Source organism: Grus americana, chromosome 1 (genome assembly GCF_028858705.1).
Source record: "Grus americana isolate bGruAme1 chromosome 1, bGruAme1.mat, whole genome shotgun sequence".
NCBI lineage: Eukaryota > Metazoa > Chordata > Aves > Gruiformes > Gruidae > Grus > Grus americana.
In genome coordinates, this window is record NC_072852.1 from 99985098 (window position 1) to 100007769 (window position 22672).

Consider the following 22672-nt stretch of genomic DNA (forward strand, 5'->3'; position numbering starts at 1 on the left):
ATATAGCCCTAGATTTAGGGGCTATTGATGCTCATTCAGCATACTTGTTTATTGGTACAGTAAAATTCAATTATTGTATGTATTTTCTTGTATGTTACTGGTCTTGGCAGAATTACAACCGCAGAGAACTGTACTTTTTACAACAGTTTTGTACTGTATCTGTTGGTACAACTCATTTATCAAACAGCCTTTCTGGTTTCCTTTCACGTTTGATATGTAGGAGGTCTCCATTTTGTCTACTGGCTCTTTGTCAGGATACTGATTGAAACATTTTAAATAAGCTTTCAGATATGATGGTAATTTGCATGAGGTTTGCATAAACGTTCGTAGTCTTCATTAGTCAGTGCCTGAAACTCAAATATTTATCGATATGATAGCACTCCTGCCTTTACCTTTGCACCCCTTTCCAGCCTGGCTTTCAGAGGTCAGTTTAGGCGCGCAGAAGCTGCGTGGGCAGCCATTAAGCGAAACTACCGTTAAACAAACTTGCTGTTCCCACAGGGTTGCTCTTATTAAAGGAGTCTGCAAATGCTGAGGAGCGATGTTGAGAGAAAGAGGGTACATGGTGACTTTGTTTTGCTGTGCCTCGTTGACCGCAGCAAGAGATGGCCAACAAAACAAGATGCCCTCTCTTGTAAGAGGAGTTTGCACTTCTCCGTGGCTCTGTTCAGACAAGGTGGTCAGAAGAGGAACTGCTCAAGCCCAGATTTTAGCGCTGCTAAACCATTTACAGCTGGCAAATGGGGGTGTGGTGGTTCTCCTGGTTACTCTTCCCAGGGAACAGGCTATCTGAAAACGTGTGTAAGGCTTATGTGTGACTAATTCCCAAGTTTCTATTGATGATTCCTTGCAGTAGCAGCAGGTTAAGCTAGACTGATCTCTGGTTTAGAGGAGGCTGTTGGGCAGCCAAATAGCAGTTGCAAAGTCTGCATAAGGCTGGACCAGGCAGGAGTTCGGGACCAGTGAGAAGCCATTAGCAGAGAGGTCTGTCGGCCGTGGTGTGGATGGCAGCAGCGGCTTGAGCAGGCTCTGGTCTGAGGACCAGCTTTGTAAGTCGATTAACAGAGGCTCCAGTCAGTGCACAATCCTGGCGTCTCTCCTGGAGAGGCGAGGGGACGGCAGGATAGTACAGCTTCCGGCGGGAAAGCAGAAGCGAACCAAACAAAACTCACCAGCCACCCCCTGCACCTCCGGGGAACGAAGGGACCAAACGAGGGCGGTGGTGGCGGCGGCGGGGCCGGGCGGGCGGGCGGGCGGAGCTGCCCCTGGGCCGCCGGGGGGCGCCATGGTCCCACCGCCCCGCCCGGCTCCGGCTATGCGGCTGCCGCGCACGGCGGCCCGACTGCTGCCGCTGCCCCTCGGCGCCGGGGCCGCCCTCCTGCCGCGCCGAGCGGCGGCCCAGGCCCCCGAGCAGGTGAGGCGGGGGCCGGGGTTGCGGCACGGTTTGGGCTCGGCAGCCGGAAGCGGGGCGGAGGGGCGCTGGGCCCCTTCCTGCGCGTCCCGGAGCGGGCGCCCTTCCGCTGGCTCGGGCCCGTACACTCGCACGGGGATAGTCCGCTCTGCCGCCGCTGGGCCCTGCCTGCGAGAGCGGCCGTAGGGCCTAGCCTCTCCTCTCCTCTGCCCGAGAGGGGCCGGCTGTTGAGAGCGAAGCTTTCGAGTTTGAAACGGCGGTTTGGGGTGTTTTAACGCTTCTGGGTGCGTTCGTAGCTGCAGAAGGCGCCCCGGCACCAGGTCGTGACCCATGCGGGGGCCCCGCTGGGCAGCGGTCAAACCCCGCTTATATCCCTTTGTCCCTTCTGTAAACAGGCGCGTGTATCCCTGGTTTCGGTGCTCCGTGCTGAACGCTCCCCGCGGCCAGCTGTGCCTTCAGCCGTGCCCCTTGGGCTGCGGTAGCTGCCTCCGTGAGGCGGGGCAGCCCTCTGACGCGGGAATCGCTTCCTCTTAGATACACAAACATGGGGCCCGCAAACGCACTGTGGTGTTTTATTAAGAAATTAAGAGACAGGAGAAGTAACTCGGAGCTTAGCACTTCTTCAGGTTCCACCTTCTGCCAAGTGTTTCTGTGCGGAGGGGACCGGTGTTTGGCAGGAAAGGGAAGCAGGAGGAAGGGTGGTTGGAGGGGAGGGCTGCTGCATCTCCTTAGAGAGGGAAACCCAGCCAAATGTAGCGTTTTCCTTCTGAATAGTACAGCTTTGCTTAGAACCCAAAAGTTCTTTCCCTCCTCCTAAATACAAAATTTTTATAGTTAGAAAAAAAAAACCCAACCCCAAACAACAAAAAAAAAAAACCACAAAAAAAAGCATAGCCGAATTTCTTTTTTTACTTACTCCTGGAATCAGGTATTGCAATGCCTTGTGGCTCAACTCAAGCTGACTTCTACAGTGATTCAAATTAATTTTTTTCTTTCACTTAAGCACATGAGTGGATCTTGGCAGAGGTGATCGTAGTGCACGATCATAATTGTGCCTTGTGTATTTTGTTCCTGGTATATTAGAGTCCCAGGAACCACTGCATTATTAGCATAGTGGATATGGAGAAAGGAGTATTATCAGCAAGCTGTGAATAATCTCTTCACAGGTAGGGAAGGAGAGAGTACACTAGGTTAACTTGTTTGTTCTTTGAAATTCTGTTATGTCTTGATCACATGTGTGATGTGACCTTGATATTTGAGCATCCTAATAGCACTAAGTTCATTTAAATTGGTAAAATGTTCTTTTAATAATTCTAGTGAGAACTGGGGAGGGTTTCATTTGTTTATTTTTACTATTATTATTTTTTCCTCCTTTCTCTGAAGGTGGAAAACAGAACAAAAGGGAAACTTCAAAAGCAGATTTGCCAAGTTGTTCTGGATCATTTTGAGAAGCAGTACACTGCAGAATTGGGAGATGCATGGACCAGTGTCAGGTCTGTTGTTTTGGGGAGATGCAGGAGGGAGGGGAGAGGTTCCGTTATTTTTTTTTAAGTGCTTCATAAAATAGTTTTGAAAAGGGTCATGTACTGTAACCATTGTTTCAGTTTATTTTCAGTTTAGAACTAGTGTAAAAGTGTGAAATAACAGAAGAATAAAATTTGGAAAATTTTAAGTTTTTCCTTGACATGATTCTTTTGGACATGATGAAGTTTCTGTTCTCTTGTATGCATATGCACAGCAAAGAGAGAGTACCGTCTTATGTGTTTGTTGACTGTTCTGTAAAAACGTGGTCCAAAAAGCATCCCATTATACCTAACAGCTGCTCTTAGGGTTTTTTCCTACAGCTATATAGTATCTTGAGAGACTGGGACAAAGATGTTAGGAGAGGAGTACTTCCCCTGATTTCTTTCATTAGAAGAAGTTGAATGTTAATGACATGTACAGAAAAGGTTATCACTTAATTTGGACCTTGATCACACAGCTGCTAAAGCACTGGCTGTTGTATTGAGAGAAGACATCTTCCCTGCTAGCTGGTGGTTGTCGCTCGCAGGGAGGCCAGCAGAAGAGCCCTTCCACAGAAGTTCACTGCTTAACTTACATACTTTTCAATAGGAATTTGAACGAAGGCAGTTGAGTTTGACCTGAAGTGTGTGAAGAGTACTCCTGTGATTGGTGCCATGCTACTTTGAAGGGAAAAGCATTTCATGTGATCAGAGTCTTAAAAAATGTGTTTCCTCTGAGTGCCCTCTGGTTTAGCCTGTTTGGATTGAAAAGTAGTTTAAAGTAAGTGTCTGCATTGTTTAAAAAACCAACCAACCAAAAAGATCAACATAGGTATACAGCATTAGTTTAGGTGAATCAACTTAAAAACTCTTTCAGGTTGGATCAATGTATTTTTCTCTTTTAGGCAGTGAATATTCCTGAGGAGTATTTTTTGAGGCTAAATGAAAAGACACTGAGAGGAATTCAAATAGAAAATGGGGGAAATACATGGAAGAAAGTGAAAAAGTAAAACTGAAATACTAACAAACATGTTCCTACCATATAAGCTCTGCTTTTTTACTGTCTTCCGGGAATATCTATTAGTTTAAGTTTTTCTGGCCCAGTGTTTGCAGAACAAAAAAGGAAATTTGGAAAAGAACACTTGGGAAAACTGGATTTTACAGTATTGGCTGGAACAACCATTGTGAAGCCAATGTGATTCCTTTTGTCGTGATATTTACAACTAATATTACAGTTGTTCTTTGCCCCTAGGGAAGTACTTTATAGTCAAGAAGAGTATTATGCTTCATAATTTATACCTAATACAGTCATTTGTTAAAGATTTAGGAAAAATAGAGAACATCTTGTATCAGAAGAAGTTAGTGTTTTACGTGCAATAATTAGAGAAAACAGTGGCTTGATTTCCTATTTAAAATTATTTTCCTGAATAATGTTCTTAATTGTATCTAATCAAAATGATTCCTTTTTGATTATACCAGAATCATCTAACAGTGAGATGTAAGAAAAGGCTTCCTACACTACAGTAAGCTCATTTTATTTGCCAAGTTATTAAATAGCTTTTCATTTTTTCAATCTAGAGCTGTACTCACAAACCCACTGTGCTGGCAGTACGCCGTCCTGCTTAACAAGTTCAGCCAGCCTGCTGAACTGGAGAACGCCTTGCATGTGAAGGGATATCATCCTGCCTTTCAAGGACCTTTGCCCTGTCTTCCGGCATCGTTGAAGTGTTACATCAGGAGAAATCCCGGGAGATTTCCTGCACAAAAACACCAGGCTGGTAAACTGAAAGAGTATTACCTGCTGAATGCTGCTTCGCTGTTGCCAGTGTTGGCGTTAGAAGTGAAAGATGGGGAAGATGTTTTGGACCTCTGTGCTGCACCAGGGGGTAAATCAGTAGCTATGCTGCAGTGTGCTTATCCAGGTAACGTATCCAGGTGCCGTTAGGAGCTGATCCCTGGCTCCGGGCCTGGGCTATTTCAGTCATGCCTGTTTTCTGTACAAGGTGTGGATTAGGAGGAAAATAACAAACAACGATTCATATTCCAAGTAGTTCCATACTGTTTAGTAAGATTTTTATGAAGTCTGTTTACCTAAAAGAGGATGAAAATGCAGCGGTTATTTAAATGCAGGTTACTGCTGATTGACAGACAAAAGTGGAGTAACCCTGGCTTTCTTCCTCCACTGGTTCCCTTACTGTTACTTCTCACGAAGTTACTTAAAATCATGTAGATTTGTTGGCACAGGAAGGTAAGTAATCTGCAGTCTTAGAATACTTGTACTTCTTTTTTTTCCTTTGCTACCTCTCTGACCAATGCTACGCAAATAGCATAAGTAAATTTAAGTGTACTTATGTAAAACAGAGCATAACAAATTAACCGTGCAAGATCTAGGCAGAGGGAGAAAACTTATGATGAGGAATGGGTCTATATCAGTTTTTAATAAGCTCTGTGTCTCCATTCACCTAGATGTTGCAGAAGGGCACTAAGATAATGACTGTTTAGAAGGCAACAGCAAGCAGTAGCTCAGTTCTTCCAGGCCAGGGAGTTAAACCAAGCTGTGATTGCTGTTTCCAAGTTTATGTGTTAGCTCCAGTGGTAACTGTCTCAAAATGTTCATGGCACCTTATGTTCTCACTGATGAGACCATTACTGTAACCACCTGCACCTGTTGATTACAGCTGGTTCTCCCTCCCTCTTCTAGAGGAATGAGGTGATGCCAGTGAGGTAAATTAAATGTGGATTGCCCTTTCAAAAGGTTTGGAAAAACACACCACTTTCATCCCGTGGCTGCTTCTGAAGGTACCAAGTTGTTGTTGAGAACATAAGATGTAAGGAAGTTGATTCTTCATGTATCTCAGCGAATACTAAGATGTACCATATTGTGTGTAGCAAACATGGTGTAGGACAACCTGTAGAGACATGAAAATAGAAATTTTATTAAATTAGAAAACAGGACTAAGAGGAAAAAATATGCTCTTTCTGGTCTGGGTACAAGCAACAGCAGCATTTCTTCTGAAGGGGTAACTACTCTGGCTACTTGTTAAAAGTGCAACCACAAGGCTTTTGTTAAAACACTTCTACCTTAAATTTCGAATAATAAAGGGTTGGACTGCTTGGCTTAGGATACATAAAACTCATGTTTTATTTATTAAAAGGCAATTAATTAGTAAGGGGGCATGTACTTCATTTAGACAATGGCTCAAGGAGCCCAGAAGGCACTCACTTAGCACTGGTCTTTGGATATGGATCATGTTTAAAGTTTGTTTTACTGTGGAAGTCTATTGCTACAGAAAGTATTTGCTAGTAAATATCTACGGGTTGATCTGTAGGAGCATGTTGAAATTTGCTCAGGTTTATAAAAATTTAGCGGAGTTACAAAATATGCAATAATATAAGCACATAAGGTGTAAACTGTATGGCAGTTGTGGCAAAACAGTAGAACTTCTGAAATCTGTGTAAGTCCTTATATTTGTAAAGAAACAAAACAGAAAAGACATAAAGACTTCTTTTAGGGTGTTTACTTCATTTTTTTAATTTTCTAAGGTCAGTTTCACTGTAACGAATATGATGATTTGAGGTTAAGATGGTTGAAAGAGACAATAGAATCCTTCATCCCGGATCCTTTGATTAACTTAATAACAGTCTCTAAACTGGATGGTAGACAGATTGGAGACCTTAAGCCTGAATTATATGACAAGGTAATGTTATTACTTACTAGCAAGTGGTATTTCTGTATGCTGCTTCTTTTTCTTCCTATGCTGCTTTTTTAAATTCTGTTTTTTGTCTGGCCCCCACAAAAACATCTGACCTATCAAGGGGAACCAAGGTCATGTACAGGATTTGCAGAGCCTCGGGAATCACTTTATGAAGCCTGTTGGGCATTTATTCATGTGTTAGATGATGTTACCCATTTTAGCCTTGGTAGGGGGGGAATAAGTGAGAGCTATTCGGGTAGAGGGTACTTTCGGAGCAGTAATTTCTTCTCTCCCCACCCCAGATAACTCCATAAAAACATCTCAAAATAGTAATTAGATAATTAATGCTCCTAAAATGGAAAATAAAAAGGGTGTTCTAAGTGTCTGCAAAAGTAAGTTGAGTAGATTTTTGGCACGCAGTGTTCAGAAAGTGAATATCTTTATTGTGAATTTTCTTATTTGCTCTTATTTATTGTATAGGTACTGATTGATGCTCCTTGTTCAAATGACAGAAGTTGGCTATTCTCTTCTGATGTTCAGCAAGCTGTGCTTAGGCTAATACAAAGGAAGGAGTTCCCGTGTCTACAAGTCCAGCTGCTAAGGTGAGAAGTGCAGAGGAGAGCTATTAAAGGAGCTTTTTGTAATTAATAAAAGTGACATGGCGGCAAGATTTGTCCTATTTAATAACCAAAACCAGGTTTCATCATGTGAAAAGAATATGAAGAATATCTTGATGCAATGCTCTTTAGAATAAACAATTGATCTAGGTTAATGTGAATGTGGAAATTTGTATGGGGTAATATAAGCAGTGAGGCGTAGGTCCTCTACCGTGCTGCTCTACAGTCTGTTATTCACATATATGTCCATTTTCAGATGACTCAGAACAGTCTGGTACTATAACAAAATATTTTTAGTGGACACAGCTAAAATGGTTTCAGATGTATTCCTCAGCTGAAGCAAAAGCACACATGTAATTTTTAATAATGGTTTGGTTTTTTTTTTTAACTATCTGTGAAAGTAGTCTATAGACCTGCCAAACTGGGCATTCTTCTCCAGACTCCTTTTGTTGTTGTTCTTTCACAGAATTAGCCTTTACGGTTCTTTATTACAGTCTTTTTGATACTCTAAGTCAGGACTTGTTACCAACCATCACTTAGGTCATTAGTTAATGCTGCCTCAGAATTTGCTTTCTGGGCTCTTTATATCAAGAGATTGAGTCCACTATTGTACACTCTTACATGCTACTTGAATTTAATACCCATCTGACTATTTGTAGCACAGAAGGATTACTGATCATAATTAATAGGGTAAAAAAGTAAAAAAAAATGTGGGATTTGGTGGGGGAGAGAGGATTGTTTGTTTATTTTTCAATAACATCCACCCAATAATCCAAATCAGGGTTACACTTGTTAATGATACCAGCCACAGACCAGCGTTTGTGAAGCATTTCAAACTCTACAGTTTTTCTCGTTGGGCAAAAAACCCCAATGACTTCCTAATAATACCGTCTAGGCTTGAGTGGGGTTTTTTTGCAAAGTAACAGTCATGCCTGAAGTCCATCTTTCAAAGCAAATTGAGGGAAAAATAACATATTATAAAAAACAAAAAGTTTTTATGGAAAGTTCCCATTGCAGCAGTTTAAGATAGTTTTGCATGACTTCCAGTTGAAAAAGGCCTGGCAGAAGCCTATGATTTATAACAGAAATATGAGTATCTTATTGCAGTAATGCATCATGTCACCCATTTCCTTTGAAGAAATCAATCACATTTAAAACACTGACCTGTTTCAGTTTTCCCTTTTCAATATTTGACATACAAAATCCAATTTGTGAACCCCTACCAAAAGAAAGCATATATCATGCAGAGAAAATTTGAGTATTTGCATAAATCACTCCAGATTGTAATCCTGAAGTGGAGAACTCATGACAGTAGGAACCTTTTTTTTTTTTTTAAAAAAAAAGGAGACACTCCTGTCAGTCCAAATCAGATTAATTGAATTATTCCTAAATCAAGATGAGAACTTTACTTCTGTTGAAAGTGTACTTTACGATAGCAACAGCAATAAGAATTGGATTTGTAAGGACAAAATACTTTTGATATGTAAGTTAAAGTAAAAGAATGGTAATTTCTATTTCATTTCTTAACATAGGTCTGAGCAATTCTGTAGATTGACCAATCTATTGTTTAGTGCATTGGATTTTTATTTTTTTTTTGTCTTTTAAAAGATTTTTGAGCATATGAAATACATGGTTAGGTTCAAGAGTTAGAAATTACAAGCATTACTGGGTAAAATATTTGACATATACTTAGTAAATGGTATAGCTGTTCACTGTATTTTTATTGTTCCTTTTATCTGATCACTTTAGAATGAATTTCCACTACTAAAGACATCTCAGATCCCATGTGAAAGGGAAAAAGGAAATGATTAAATGAGTCGGGGAAAGGCTAAATGATTCATGCAAGTGCATTAAAAGTTTGGCAAAACTAAAATTGTGAAATGCTACCCTATTCAAGCCTGTGTTTTATGGCTAGAGTGCATAATTATAAATAAAAAAAATGAGTTTGAATCCCATCTCTGATACTTCCAGTAATATTCAGAAAGGCTGAACCTACATTAATGTAGCTGTGCTGCATTTTACGTGAGCCAGCTCATGCAGAGCTACTTCTGGCTTGTCCACATTACCTGGTGCTTTATGTTCCTGGGAGATTCTCACCTTGGTTCCTGTATCTGTAAAACAAAAATAAGTATAAAGCTGGATATCAACAATTTTGTTGAGCGTAGTGTAAGAAGTATTGTGTGATTTGAAGATGAAGCTTAAAGTATAAGGGCCAAGCATTATTTCAGTTTAGCAGTAATGTTAAGTATAAGGATAACACACAAATGAGAAGAATGAAATGGAAAGGAGAGTTCTAGCTTCATTTCTGTCAAGTGACACTCAGCCCAAAATTTGGGATTCCCTCTTTCTTAATCAAGGAAACGCTTCACTTGTTCATCTTGTAAACTGGTTTTTCTGGGTTTGGTCATCTTGTGCTTTTTTGTTGTTGTTTGTTTGGGTTTTATGTGTTTTTGGTGGTTTTTTGGTTGGGGTTCTTTGAGGGGGGTTGGAGGTTTTTTTAGCAGATCAACATGGGGGAGAAGCTGGGGACATCAGAGAGGAAGTGAAGGAAGGGAAAGTATTTTTTGCAATACAGTGTAATTTATTAAGTACATAGAGGCTTCAAAGAATAAAGCTCTGAAAGAAGTGTTGAAACTGATGCAATGATCTTCCTGCTCCAGTCTGAATAAAATCTGAAATGTAAATAAGTGGCCTAAATGCTGAACAGCAAGTTTTAAAAGCAGTAAGGGCATCACTGATTTGAAAGAAATTGAGATTGTAATGATTGTTAATACCAAAAACCAAAGCATCCCTGCTGAGTGCTATAATCCAAGAACACACTGCAAATCTTGTTATTATTTGGAGTGTTCATGCAGAAAACAAATTGCAAAGTAAGGAAGGAATGTTCATTTCCTGATACTGAATGCTAGCACAAAATGCAGTGATTCCCGTAAATGAATTTACCAATGTTATCAGTTCTCAGATAGAAATTAAATTTTGAGTTAAGCTCGAGTGCATAATAATTTAGTGGTGAAACAGTTACGGATGTTGTAATTATTCCTAGACCAGTTACTGCAGCAGAAAGGAAGCGTGTTAGGGTGCAGCTGAAAATAAATCCAACAGGAAACAATTTAGAAAATGCAGTGAAGGCATTCAGACTAGTGTAACTCTTCTATACACTACATCTCTCAGTAATTAAACAGCTCTAATTGGTGTTTAATAGAGTTCTGGTCCACAGGAGCTCAGACCAACTTCAAAAGATACATATTGGCTGACTTTTTCACCTCTTTTTCTCCCTAGCAGTTAGCTACTGGGGAGGTTGTTTTGAATGCCTAAGACATGCACACACAAAGCTAAGAGATTTAGGGGAGTTCAGGGTGCATGACAAATTTGAAGGACTTTGAATACTCTGTGCTTTGGATTACTGGTGACAAAATAAGCCATACAAAATGCTCATTTTCCTAGTTGATCTCTTTCGAGTTGTATGTATTCTCATTTTTCAAAACTCAGGATGAAGTATTAAACTTGGATGGACAAATACAGAAAACTTTATTCTTCCTAGTTAATGGAATGTTTCAATCCCTCTTTTGCTTATAAGTATTTTTTAAGGAACTATGTCTGTTCTGTATAACATACATATCTCCTCTTACAAACCCTGTGCAAGTGGAGTGCAATACCAAGATAAAATGAATGTTTCCCTCTGTACAAAGAACTTTTTTCCTTTGAATATCAATCATAACATGGTATTTGATATAGCTGATCTTTTTCAAGAAAAGGTTACTGCAAGTTTTGGGGGGTTTGGGTTTTTTTTTTCTTACTGAATCGTTTGGGAGGTAGGAGAGTTGTGGACATGCCTTTACTTGAAAGATAAATAAAAAAACCTCAACCCAAATATTCTGAACCTGTTTTTCTAAATTAAAGGCTACTTGAACCATTAGTTAATGTCATATGTAAGTAACCAGGTGTTGTACAAGCGGCTTCATAAAGCTTTTGATCTGTTTGTCTTGCTGCTTTAGTCCCGGGCTTCACCAAAGCAGAGACTGCTGATCACGCAGCCCCTTGGTACGGTGGTTTACCAATCCGCACACGTGGGAAGTGAAATGAGATTGACGTTTTCCCTTAAGTCATCAGGTAGAGTTGGCAACCTAAGTCTCCAAAGGCTAATCTACGTGCCACAGGACACGCTTTATTTTCTCTAGTCCAGACCTTTGCAAATATATCTTTCTTAGAATAAATGTTAGAACTTTTGATGAAAGCATAGGACATAAATATAACAATTCTTAAGTTACAAGCTGCTCTGTTTTCTCTGGTATGTGAGAATTAGTGGCATGATTTCACAGAATACGTATATTCATAGATTTATTTGTTGAAGAAGAGTCTTTTTCACATAGTAAGTAGTAGATACTAGGATTTACTGGATTTGCTGGACTCCTGTGCAGGAGCTCCCTGGGTGATGTTCAGAGACATTTCGGAGTGACTTGAGGAAATTCTGAACTGCAGTACTGCAGGGGAGAGAGAGGTGAGCTGAGGAAGTGAAGTGGATGCCATTTTTTGTGGAGAAGGGAAAGAAGGCATATAGGAAAGTCAGGAAAACTGCACTGAGGGTTGCTTCTCCGCAGTGTTTTTCATCTCTTTCCCTGGAATTTTTCCTCTTGCTCCTCTGTAGCTGACCATTTTATCCACTCGTTGTCCATAATCATCTAGTCAATTAGCTCCACTGGGAATTTGTTAGAATTGCAACTCTTGAACCAACAAATCTGTGGGTTGTGTGGATGATTCCTTCTTTAACCGTTTTCATCTCAGAAGAGCTGAATAGGTTATGTGGAGCCCCAGGCTCCAAACTGGGCATGTTGTTCAGGGTGCCTTGCTGTGCAAACCATGTTCCCTTTCTGTGCATCCTTGCCCCTTGGGATGAAAACAGATAGCTGCTGACTGGACAGGGAGCCTTCATTTTTTTAATTCTAATTTCTTACGCTTAAATTTGTCATGTTTGTGCTATGCCATTCCTCAAAAACACTGTTGGTTATATTGCTGGAGGTATGAGTCATTTTACTGAGCTTTTTAGTCTCGTGGTTGGTTTGAATTTCTTCTCAAAGAGTGAGTGCCGTGGCCATTGCTGTGGCTCCACGTTATCCTCCATCAGAGATGTTAGAATAAATAGCTTCTGTTTTGAAGTACTGCCTGGTTCCTTAAGCCTTTGGTGGTGCCCTGTGAGTAAATTACGGATCATGTCCCTTATGATGCATTGCAAAACAAATTTTATTGAATTAATAAATAACTGCATGAATAAACAAATAAGCTACCCAGCAGCCAGGCAGTTGTTTTGGGATCACAGATTTAAATTCAGACACAAATTTTGCTTTAATTCCCCCTTCAGTTCTTTATATGTATATGTGTGTTTCATAACCTGTAAGGAAAAACACTAAAGCTGTGTGACAAAGTCTGTAGTGAGCTTCAAAGGCCTTTCATTATCCCTTCCCTAGCTGAGAAGGTTCTGCTTGGGCTATACATGTGTTTCTTCTTGTAAATAATAAGTTTAAGTTGGGAAGAGGGATGGATGGACCTCTGTGACTGTATAAGGTAAGAAGGTAATTCTGGGATAACTAAAATGACAGAAGGATTGAAGGTTTGTCACAGCAGGAGAAGTGGATTACCTCTGGCTGCTGCAGGCTGGCCAGCTAGAAACAGCCTTGCTGTTGGTGATACTGAGCGTGCGGAAACCCAGCGTGCGAGTGTGCAAGGCAGCTGCAACGCTGGGAGTGGAAGCAAAATTCTTGGGCATTGCATTGGCACTTGTGGCTCTTAAATCTGAGAATGGGAAATAAACCAATTAATAATAAATAAACCAAATAAAACAATCTGTTACCATTACTCTGCAGTTCTGGTATTGCGAAGGGTATCTCATACCCTGTCTTAACAGGATGAGTATTTCAGAAGTCACCGTGCAGTAGAGGAGAAAGCTCAGTAATGTTAAACTGAAGGTTCAGTCCTTGCTTTAGAAGAATTTAAAATTGTTTGCTATAGAAATGTTATTTATCAGAATTTTCAGGACAAATTTTAGCTAGAGCAGAGCAGGCTAGGTATTCTGGGTTTGTGCTGTTTGGTTGTTGATTTGGCGTTTTGTTGTGGGGGGTTTTTTTTTGGTTGCTGTGTCTACTTTAATTTATAGTTCAATCTAATGCTGAAAAAAAGCAGTTCATGTTTCTTCTGTTGCTGCTATGTTGAGCTGCAGTGTCTCTCCACAGTAGCAGAGCTTACGTAGAGAGGAGCAGAGGGAGCACATGCTTGGGTATGGTATGGAGAGAATACTTGAACTGGTGTCTCTGTCTCTTGTGCGCCTCTGTCACCTCCTGTCATCAAGTATTAAAAAAATCAGTATTTTGACGCAGGAGGAATTTCCTTATCATTTTGACTAGGTATGCAGAAAAGGGAAAAAAAAAAAAAAAAAAGACCTTTAACATGCAGGCCATATTACCATGATTTGTCTGGGCTCTTGTAAGAGGAAGAAAGAAATGTGTGATATCTTTAGTCAATAAAAACAATAAGGTTGAGGATAAAAGCAAGTGCATCTTGAGATGCTTTGTTTCTTGAATAGCTCATAAAAGGGGTGGCAGTTTTTATTTTCATCGAGCATTATTTTGCACATGGAGCAGAAATACATCCCAGTTGCCAAAAGATGGCACTGTTGAAGTGTTATATTATTTTAAAATTGCCCTAAAGTATATATAATCTTTTTACTTTAATACTGAAAATGGTTGAATGATTAACATAATTAATGCTGACCCTTCCAATGGCATGCAACATAAACCCAACCACAGGAGGAGCAGGCTAGACATGCAGGTGCTACCTATAGTATGAAATATATATTTATTGTCTACCTATTTTTAAAAGGATGTTTGAGACACCAAGACTTTTAGAATGAACAAAATGTCAGCCTATCATGTTTAATTTTCTCTAAGTGTGAAAAATCCGCTTTTGGGGTTCTGTTTAACTACATTTTAGTTGCATGTAAGAGTTTTTGGGGTTTAGAGTTGTTGTGTGGCTCTAGAATAGTCTTTTTTCCCTGAGATATTAAATAATAATACTGCTCTGTTTTCCCTAATTTATTGTTAGCATCTTCTCCATTGTTAGATTTAAAGTAAATCTTGAGAAATAAACTAAATAAAACTACTTTAAAATAGTGTATTTCTTTAAAGAAGATTCTTATCCAGTAGTCCTGTAATACAAGGGGTTAGGATAGATTACTCTAATGCATCTTCTGTACTTCTGACTTCCATAATACAATACATGCCATTAAACCTGTATCCAAAGACACACTCTGCAAAAATATAAAGTATTGCTAATACTTTTTATTTTTTGGTAAAACCTCATTTAGAATGAGGAGGGGAGCAATCTGCATGTGTTAAATTGTTTTAGAGTACTTCCTGAATGGGATGGACATCAACCACCCTTTTGTTTGGATTACAGGTGTGTCTTACACTTACGTGCTGGAAAGATTTAAGTGTGGATTTGTTGGCTATAAAGTGATACTGTCAGTAGTTTAAAGCAGGTGTGGAGGAGCATCAGGCAAGTTTCTACAGAATGATGTGCCAGTGAATCTCACTCTGTCCTGCAGTTTTCCAGCTATTGCAATTTCAAGCTATTGATGATTTGAAAATATCATTAAAATTTTGGACTATTTGTTATCACTACAGTTTCCTAAATTGTGATATGCTGATATGTACTACAGTTGTGTTCAGAACCCCAGAAGAGTGCTGACTATTTTCTTTTTTTTTTTAAGTTTAGCATGTATGTTGTCTTCTAACAAACATGCAATAATACTTGCAGTTCTTTTGCATACTGTTTTATATCATCTTCTGGAAGAACTAACCTTTGAGATCTTGTGTACAGGCCTTTCATGGCAAATAGGGTATGCTAATGGATTGTCGTGCATTTCACCAATTTTAGTCTTTTCTGCTATGCCTTGACTATCTTATAGCTAGTGTTCCTGCCCATGGCAGGGGGATTGGAACTTGATGATCTTTAAGGTCCCTTCCAACCCAAACCATTCTATGATTTTATGGAGCTAAACCAATAACTGCATACTTCTGCAGTGATGTAGTATGATAACAGGCAACATAAAAGCTGTAGTTACACGTCAGCCGCCAACAGTGGTGCTGCTGCTTTAGGGTCTTGATTGCAAGTACTAAGGGGTTGTCATGTTACTAAACCCAAAATGGTTGTAGGGAAAGGTGAACAAGTCATGAGGCTCCAGGAAAAACTTCCTGTGCTTTTAATGTGTATTCTTATCTTTCTCCATATGAAGCTTGAAACTTTGCAGTATTAGTGCCTGTAACATGTAAAATTCATTATTGTAAATGTATATACCTGAATTTAAAATTATGAAATTAAGTATAACTAGATCTATATTTCAATTGAAAGTTTTAGTTGTTTAATAAACATGAAGGTCATCTGTACCACTGAGAGAAAAATAACTGCAGATTAATTACCATTAGTCAATGTATTCTATTTTTAAACAATGTATTATAATAAGATGAAGTTGAAAAAATATTTGAGGGTCTTCTGCCCTAGCATCCTTTTTAATCATTCTAGATTTGGAGCCTATTTTTGGAAGTTACAAAGTACCTTATAACAGGCACCAAATTCCTTCAGCTAAGAGTCGAGCTTTAAGTAAGGATTTGGGGGATAATCAAGATGCCTAATATAAGAGGACTCTTACATTCTTAGATGGTGGAGTTGTAGTAGCTGTGGTGGCTTCTGTCAGATATCTGTAAGTTAGGCTCCATCTCTGACCTATCACTTGCATAAGCTTGTTTCCTGCCATTGATTATAGAGGAAGACTAATTTCTTAAATTTATTTGAACAGATTCTCTTGTGAATGAATTCTCTGTCATGGTGATGACGAGGGGCCCAGACTCCCTGAATCTGCTTAGCCTGGCACAGTATCACCCTGTGACTTTGAGCCCAGCGCTTCTTCACTTTGAATTTTGCAGCTCAGTGCAGGTTTATCAAAAGCTAAGCACGGCTTAATCAGGGATGGCGGCCGGTTGACTTTGAACACAGCCACTGAAACAACTGTTGCTGAACTTGACAAGATGGATAGATACATTGATTAACCTTGCAGCATAAAGTAATCCTCCTTAGATATTTTAATTCATGACTTAGGTTCAGAATAAAGATAACTGCACTGAGCAGCCTGACCTTTTTGGGTCATGGGCCAGTGAAGATTCCCAAGCCAAAGGAGGCTTAGAGTTAGGGGATTTTTGATGTGAGATTTTCAGGATTTCGCTCAGAAGCCTGTGCTGCTCTTTCCTCTGAATCACTGCCCCAGTTACTCCATTATAGGAGCGTGGTGCCTTTGAAAGTGTTGTTTTGAATGGTTGTTACTTTATATATGGTAAGAAAAGGTCACTTAGCAAGTGTCCAGGCTTTTAACCCTGTAAGCTGTAGCTTATTTACTTTTTTGGTATTTACCCTTTTCCACCTTTACATGGTAAAAATACTTTCTCACTTGTTTAAATGTTCATGTAGCATCCATCTTTTAGGTAGGAAAGCAGTTGCTGTTATCTGCTTCTATGAGTAAAGTTATCAGGTATGCTAAAAGTACATCTTGATTGTCATGCAAAAACACTTTCACGTTTCCAAGCTGCCCTCTTATGGCTTGGCACTCCAGTAAGCATGGAAAGGTGTAGCTGGAGGGGGAAATTCTATGAAAATGAGTAAAGTAGGTGGTTTCTAATAGTACTGTGAAGATCACCTCACCTTTGGGTGCCCGTTTAGACTTCAGCCCTGTTCTCTTTGAGTTCTAACGTGAAAGCTAGAAAGCAAGCAACTGTTACACGAGGTGGGGGGGGAGGAATACTCTTATGTTTTCCAGAACTGGTGTGAGGCCAAGGAGACAGCGGATCAGTGTGCGATTCTCTTGCTGGCTTGTTCATGAGAAGGGAAGGTTGTACGTTCCTGCTCCGCTTTACCATAGTTACCTTCCATACATCTGGGTGCGCTGTGGTTGCTCAAACAGGCCAGAGAGCAGCAGCATAAGCCCTGCCCTTTTAAATGCACAGCTGCAGCCACAGCAGGACGGCTGGAAACAAGGAAGGTAGCTGGAGAGGTAGTGGAGCAGCTTAGGGCCTCGGGTCCGGTACTGGTGTTTTTGTAGAGTATATCTGCGTTGGGATGCAGAGGGGTAGAAGGATGAATATCTGGAGCTGGGCAATTCAAATGCATGCTGGTAACAGCAACGTTTTAGAAAATAAGATCTGGAAGGGACATTAGGATGACACCTGCTCTGTTTTACTGTCTCAAGGTGGCGTTGTAAATGTTGCCCCGTATCAACCTGTCTCTAAAACATTCTTAAATATTTTTGCAGACTCTCAAAAGCTACTTGGAGGTCTGAGATAAGCTTGCAGTTTTGTGATAGCTTTAGCTAATTTTGGAAGTATCCTAGAATGAGTCCATTAGGCCCTGTTAAATTAAAAGTATTCAGACTACCTAAGTACTCTGTAACCTGTTCTTTACCTATAACAGGCTGAACTTGAACTGCTCACTCACTTAGGCTAAATGTGCTAGCCATCTGCTCGCTCTCCAGCTTTTTACTGAAGACCGATACAACAAAGACATTAAACACTGATTTTTCTTTGAGCATCATCAGTTGAGAGAGCTCTGTTCTTTCACGCTAACTAAAATTGGAGTAGTATAGACTCCAGTAAAATATGTACTTGGCTTCTCATTAACATAACCGAGACTCATAGAAGAGATGAGCAAGGTAATGTGTACACTCCCCAGAGAAAGAGAGTGGGTATAATTTGCAGGAATTTTCACCTGGGAAGGTGAACAGAGTTGTATTATCTATGTCTGAAACTGTCATTTGTCCTCGTGTTTCCTTATTATTTCGGAGAGGACTTTCGGAGTAGCTTTGATCTGTGATCTGCTTTGATCCTTCTTGTGATGAGGCTTTTCTTTATTGATTCTTTTCCTGAAAAGACCCAGTCTGTTAAAAAGGACTTGTCTTTTTCCCCTTGTATTTTCTTCTTTCCTTTCTCAACTGTTTTTGTTCAGGTATCGCCCTTAGCAAGTCCTCAGCTTCTGTGTTTCAATGGAATTGTCTTTGTTTATCTGGGCTTGGAATCAGGCTCACAGCATGTGGGGGCTGCTCATCTCGTCTGGTTTGAGGATATAGGGGTTTTCTTGGGGTTTTTTTGGTCATCTTTGTATTTTTACCTGTAGATTTTTTTGGAGGTGTCAATGCAGTATTGTCAGTAATATCTACCAATCTAAGATTATTCAGTGTCTTTCCATACAGCGTGACTGCACGAGTCATTATGCTCCACAACTCCATGCTTCCGGTGTCTGACCTGCCCTTGTGTACCTGCTAAATTCCCAGTGACATGCTTGGAGCCCCCTGAGCGCCTGCCTGGGTGTCTCTCTGATATTCACAAGCTGAGTAACAGCATTCATCCGTTCAGATTCTCTTGTTTTTAAAAAAAATAAGTTTTGTTTAGGGAACAATTGTATTTTAATCTGGTATTTGCTTCAGCCCAGTCCTGTCCGTTTTCCAGAAGCAGTGAGGTGATCTGTTTGAATACTAGCTTACAACTCAGTCTTTGAGCCATTATGTCCTTGAAGGCTCCAAAGTGTGTGATTAAAAGGGATTACCTTAAGAAAGCATTTTAATAGCAAATGAGCTTTTAGTATAGCTTCCTCTTTCAGTAATGTGGTGGCACCAGGTTTGAAGAATGCTCTTCTGTGGTGTGAGATTTGGGGGTTTTCTCCTTACTCTTTTAATTTGCAATAGGTGAATATAGATTGCATATCTCATTTCTATACTCTCATAGGTTATATTTTATCTGTCTGAAAAAGGACTTTGCAGATCTGCTTTAATGGAAAGCAAACGGTCTGTTTAAACTCAGTTTCAGTGGGGAAGTGAAAAAAACCTCTGTTCTGTCCATCCACCAGAAGTCATGAAGCTTTCAGGATACTTGAAATCTTAAACCACTGTTTTGCCTTTGTTTAGTCAAAATTTGTCAACAGGTTAATAGGTGAAGGACACATAAACACACCATATGATCCGATAAGTCGTATTTCCTTAGGAAATATGATTGAAAAGTAGCGGCTCAGTGAAACCCCGGAGTCCTCTTACCCGCTAAATAACTTGCAGAATTTGTAGAAATGTTTGTAAAATTACAGCCCAGTGATTAGTTGAGGCTATTACTGCAACTGTACATTCTGATATTTGTTCACGCAAGCAGCTAGGTAAGTATCTGGCTATCACTTTTGATGTGGTGTAACCCATTTTGTATGCATGGTTGCAGCATTTTCATAGTTATGCTTCACATATATATGTTTGAAGTATGTTCTGCAACTCTGGATGCTGCTTTCTACTTGCCACTGTTGTATAAAAAATACCTTCACTTAACTGAGAATGCATTAATAAATGAGAAAGTAAAAACATGTTGCAGGTAGTTTCCTGAACTGTCAATTATATACTGTTATGACATTTTCATGATATTATTTTTCTTGTATGTATGTATACCTATTTATGACTCTAGTTTTATAAGTCTTCACGTTTCCCCACCCCCAGTATGTCCCTTATGTTGAATTTTTTTTTTTTTTTTGTTATTTGCAGGTCTGGTATTAAAGCATTGCGTCCTGGTGGGTCGTTGGTCTATTCTACATGCACTCTCTCAAAGGCAGAAAACAGCGATGTAATAAATCTCATTCTAAACTCCTGCAGTAACGTTATGCCTGTAGACATAAGTGAAATGGCCAAAGCTGTTTCTCAGGAATTCACTTTTCTCAGTGGTACGCAACACCATGAACTTCTGGTTCTCCCAGAGAAAGGGAGGGCATGGGGTCCAATGTATGTAGCTAAATTAAAGAAAATGTAGTCCATGCCAGTTAGGTTTTTTTTATAAGGGATATGTGATAAATTAAATATTAATTTCTCATATAGTATGTGGACGTGAACATGTCCAAGGCAACTGAATTTAGAGCATTGCAGTTTTGTATCAGCTGCTGCCTAATAAAGAGGAAGCCAGACACCTAACTTCGTTCCGCTTAAAATACAGAATGTGTCTTCTGATGTGGACTTGTGGGCCTCCGCGAAGTCCTTGTGAAGTCAAGGGAGCTTCGTATTATTTTCAAGGTGATGATCTTAACTGGATTTGTATCCTAGTATGGTGGCATTTTGCACTGTTTGGGGTTTTTTGTTTGTTTGGGTTTTTTAATTACTAATTTGGTTTTAAATCAGTATATTTTAAAATAAATGGTTTCAGTGGTCTGAAGTCATGGAAGTCCTGCATTCTCTCTCTAACGCGTCTAGAAATCTGTTTTCCTGTAAGAACTGATTTGTATGCAGAGTCTGTCATCTTAAGTGCTGACTATTCCAAGCACTGGCGAAACAGGTTTCATATTTGTGAAGTTGTTTACTGGTTAAGAACTGTCTTTTGCTTACAGTCGCAAAGGTCAGCAGCTACATCAACATCAGCTTTTTCTTTTTTCATATTTTTGAGCTTATAAAAATATAAATCGAAAGAGTAAATTACATTGAAATGTCCTTAAAACAGCAGATTTAGATGTGTTTAGCTTTGGTACTCCGTGGCATAATGCAGTATATCCAGCAGGCTCTAGAGCACATATTTTGAACAGAAGCAGAATGATTAATAACTGCAATAATGGCACAGTGTTCAGAGAGTTTTGTTCCATAATTACAGTCATGACGAGCAAAACAGACAATCTGGAGAAGTGGCTTATCCACCGAGCTAAGAAATGTTACGTGAATTTGTGATGTCCTGTTTGTGGTGTGTAAGGAAAGAGAGTCCCAGTGAGAAACATGTACCGATGTTGGGTTTGGGTTCCCTCAATTCTGCTACACAATGCTATGGGTGAACGTATAGACATACGTGCACGTGTTCATGCGTATGCACATGCAAACTGTGTCTCCCTATGTAGTGCCTGTGGGTTAGGGGTAAAAACTGCTGATCCAGCAGTGCTTGAATTGTGCTTATGAGTGGATCATGTAACAGTGTATGTATTCAGTCGAATGCTTGTCCTGAACATGTCCCTTTCATCCCTCTCTGAGCAAAGAGGAGTCTTTCCCTGATTGAGGCTTATAATAATTGTTATTAACGAATGGTGTTTTAAAGAACAGAGGGGTTTTTTTTTCTGGTAGATGAGTTGTTCATGTGGACATGTGCGTGTGTGAGACTGTGCATTTATGTACATATTTCATATGTTGTGCATGTGCATCTCTGTGTATATATGTAATTTTAAGTTTTTTGCAATCACAAACATGGCTTCTTAATGCAGATTTGATTTTTTTTTCCCTGAATACAAAAGAATATCAACTTTTAAATACTGGAAAAACTACCAAATTGGTGATTCTGCACCTTGTTAACAAAGGCAGGAATAAAGTTGATTGCCTGAGGCCTTTTGTAAGGAGCTCCATGTAACCACGCTGGAAATTCAGTAGTTTTACATGAGATTCTTCAGCGATTCTGTTGCTGTGAGCTCAGAAATACTTGTTACAACTGTGACTGAACTGGTTTTTGTCTCTGAAAAATTCAGTTGACTTTTCACTACCTTTATTCTCTGCTCACCTTGTTCTCTGATGAGCCCTGACTCCGCTTTCATACCAGTTCTCCGTCAGTACACCCCCAGTCATGAGGCACTCAACGTTTGTCCTCGCTCCGAGTGCTGTGGCTGCTGGCAAGGTCCTGTCTGTAGTATCCAGAGCAGTGAGAGGACAGTGTTCCGAACCACAGCACCTGAGCTGAAGAAAATCCTGGTTGCCTAAAAGCAGATGCTGATCGTGAGCAGTAGCTTTGGTTCTTCAGGCTTCTGTGACTATGAGGAGGATGAGCTAGGCAGTGTGACCTCGGAACAGTGTCTCGCTGCTACGCCTGTTGCTGAAGGAAATAAATGCGTAAGGTTCTTCTGCCCCTTTGGTGCATGAGCCTCCACAGTTATCCTTTCGCCTGCTTTTGTGATGAAAAATGTTTGAGGTGCCCCTGTAGTATTAAATTGTCAGCAGTGTCTCTGAAAACTTAAGAGGATATAAAGCATATGCAACTTGAGGCACAGAAGTTACTAATGTATGCAGATGATACTGTGTTCCTATGAAAAGACCTAACAGCATCTGTCCTAGAAACATTAAATGTAATATCCAGATTTGGAGTCATCTCAGGCTACTGGATGAAATAACAATACCCTTGTCAAAATGCTTTCCATCAGTTTTATTTGCCCTGTGGAAATTGAAATGGAAAGCCAAGAATGTAATTTACTCAGGGATGGAATTAAAATCTGTGGTTAAACTGAATGGTGGGGGAGAACGTGGGCTAGGTAATCACAGAAAGAACAAAGGGATCCTTGAAAACTGAACTTCGCTCAATCTCAGCATATGGGCAAGTCCCCGCGAACTGCATTGCATTAGACCCAAATTATGCAGCAGAACCTCCTGATGTATGTAAA

The 22672-nt window shown here is 40.0% G+C and overlaps 1 protein-coding gene across 2 annotated transcripts in view; it reads left to right on the forward strand.

Annotated features, from left to right (window-relative positions):
* Positions 1–1288: 1288 nt before the first annotated feature.
* The window catches only part of NSUN3 (NOP2/Sun RNA methyltransferase 3), a 35421-nt gene continuing 14037 nt past the window's right edge, over positions 1289–22672 (forward strand). The window contains exons 1-6 of one of the 2 annotated variants that reach the window (XM_054824478.1): positions 1289–1414; positions 2795–2904; positions 4492–4835; positions 6457–6611; positions 7089–7210; positions 19830–20487. In XM_054824478.1, coding sequence (XP_054680453.1) covers positions 1316–1414; positions 2795–2904; positions 4492–4835; positions 6457–6611; positions 7089–7210; positions 19830–20091 — 1092 coding nt within the window. In that variant the 5' untranslated portion in view covers positions 1289–1315 and the 3' untranslated portion in view covers positions 20092–20487. Of the gene's footprint in view, positions 1415–2794; positions 2905–4491; positions 4836–6456; positions 6612–7088; positions 7211–19829; positions 20488–22672 lie in introns of those variants that run through there. The other variant, XM_054824489.1, reaches the window with a different exon arrangement.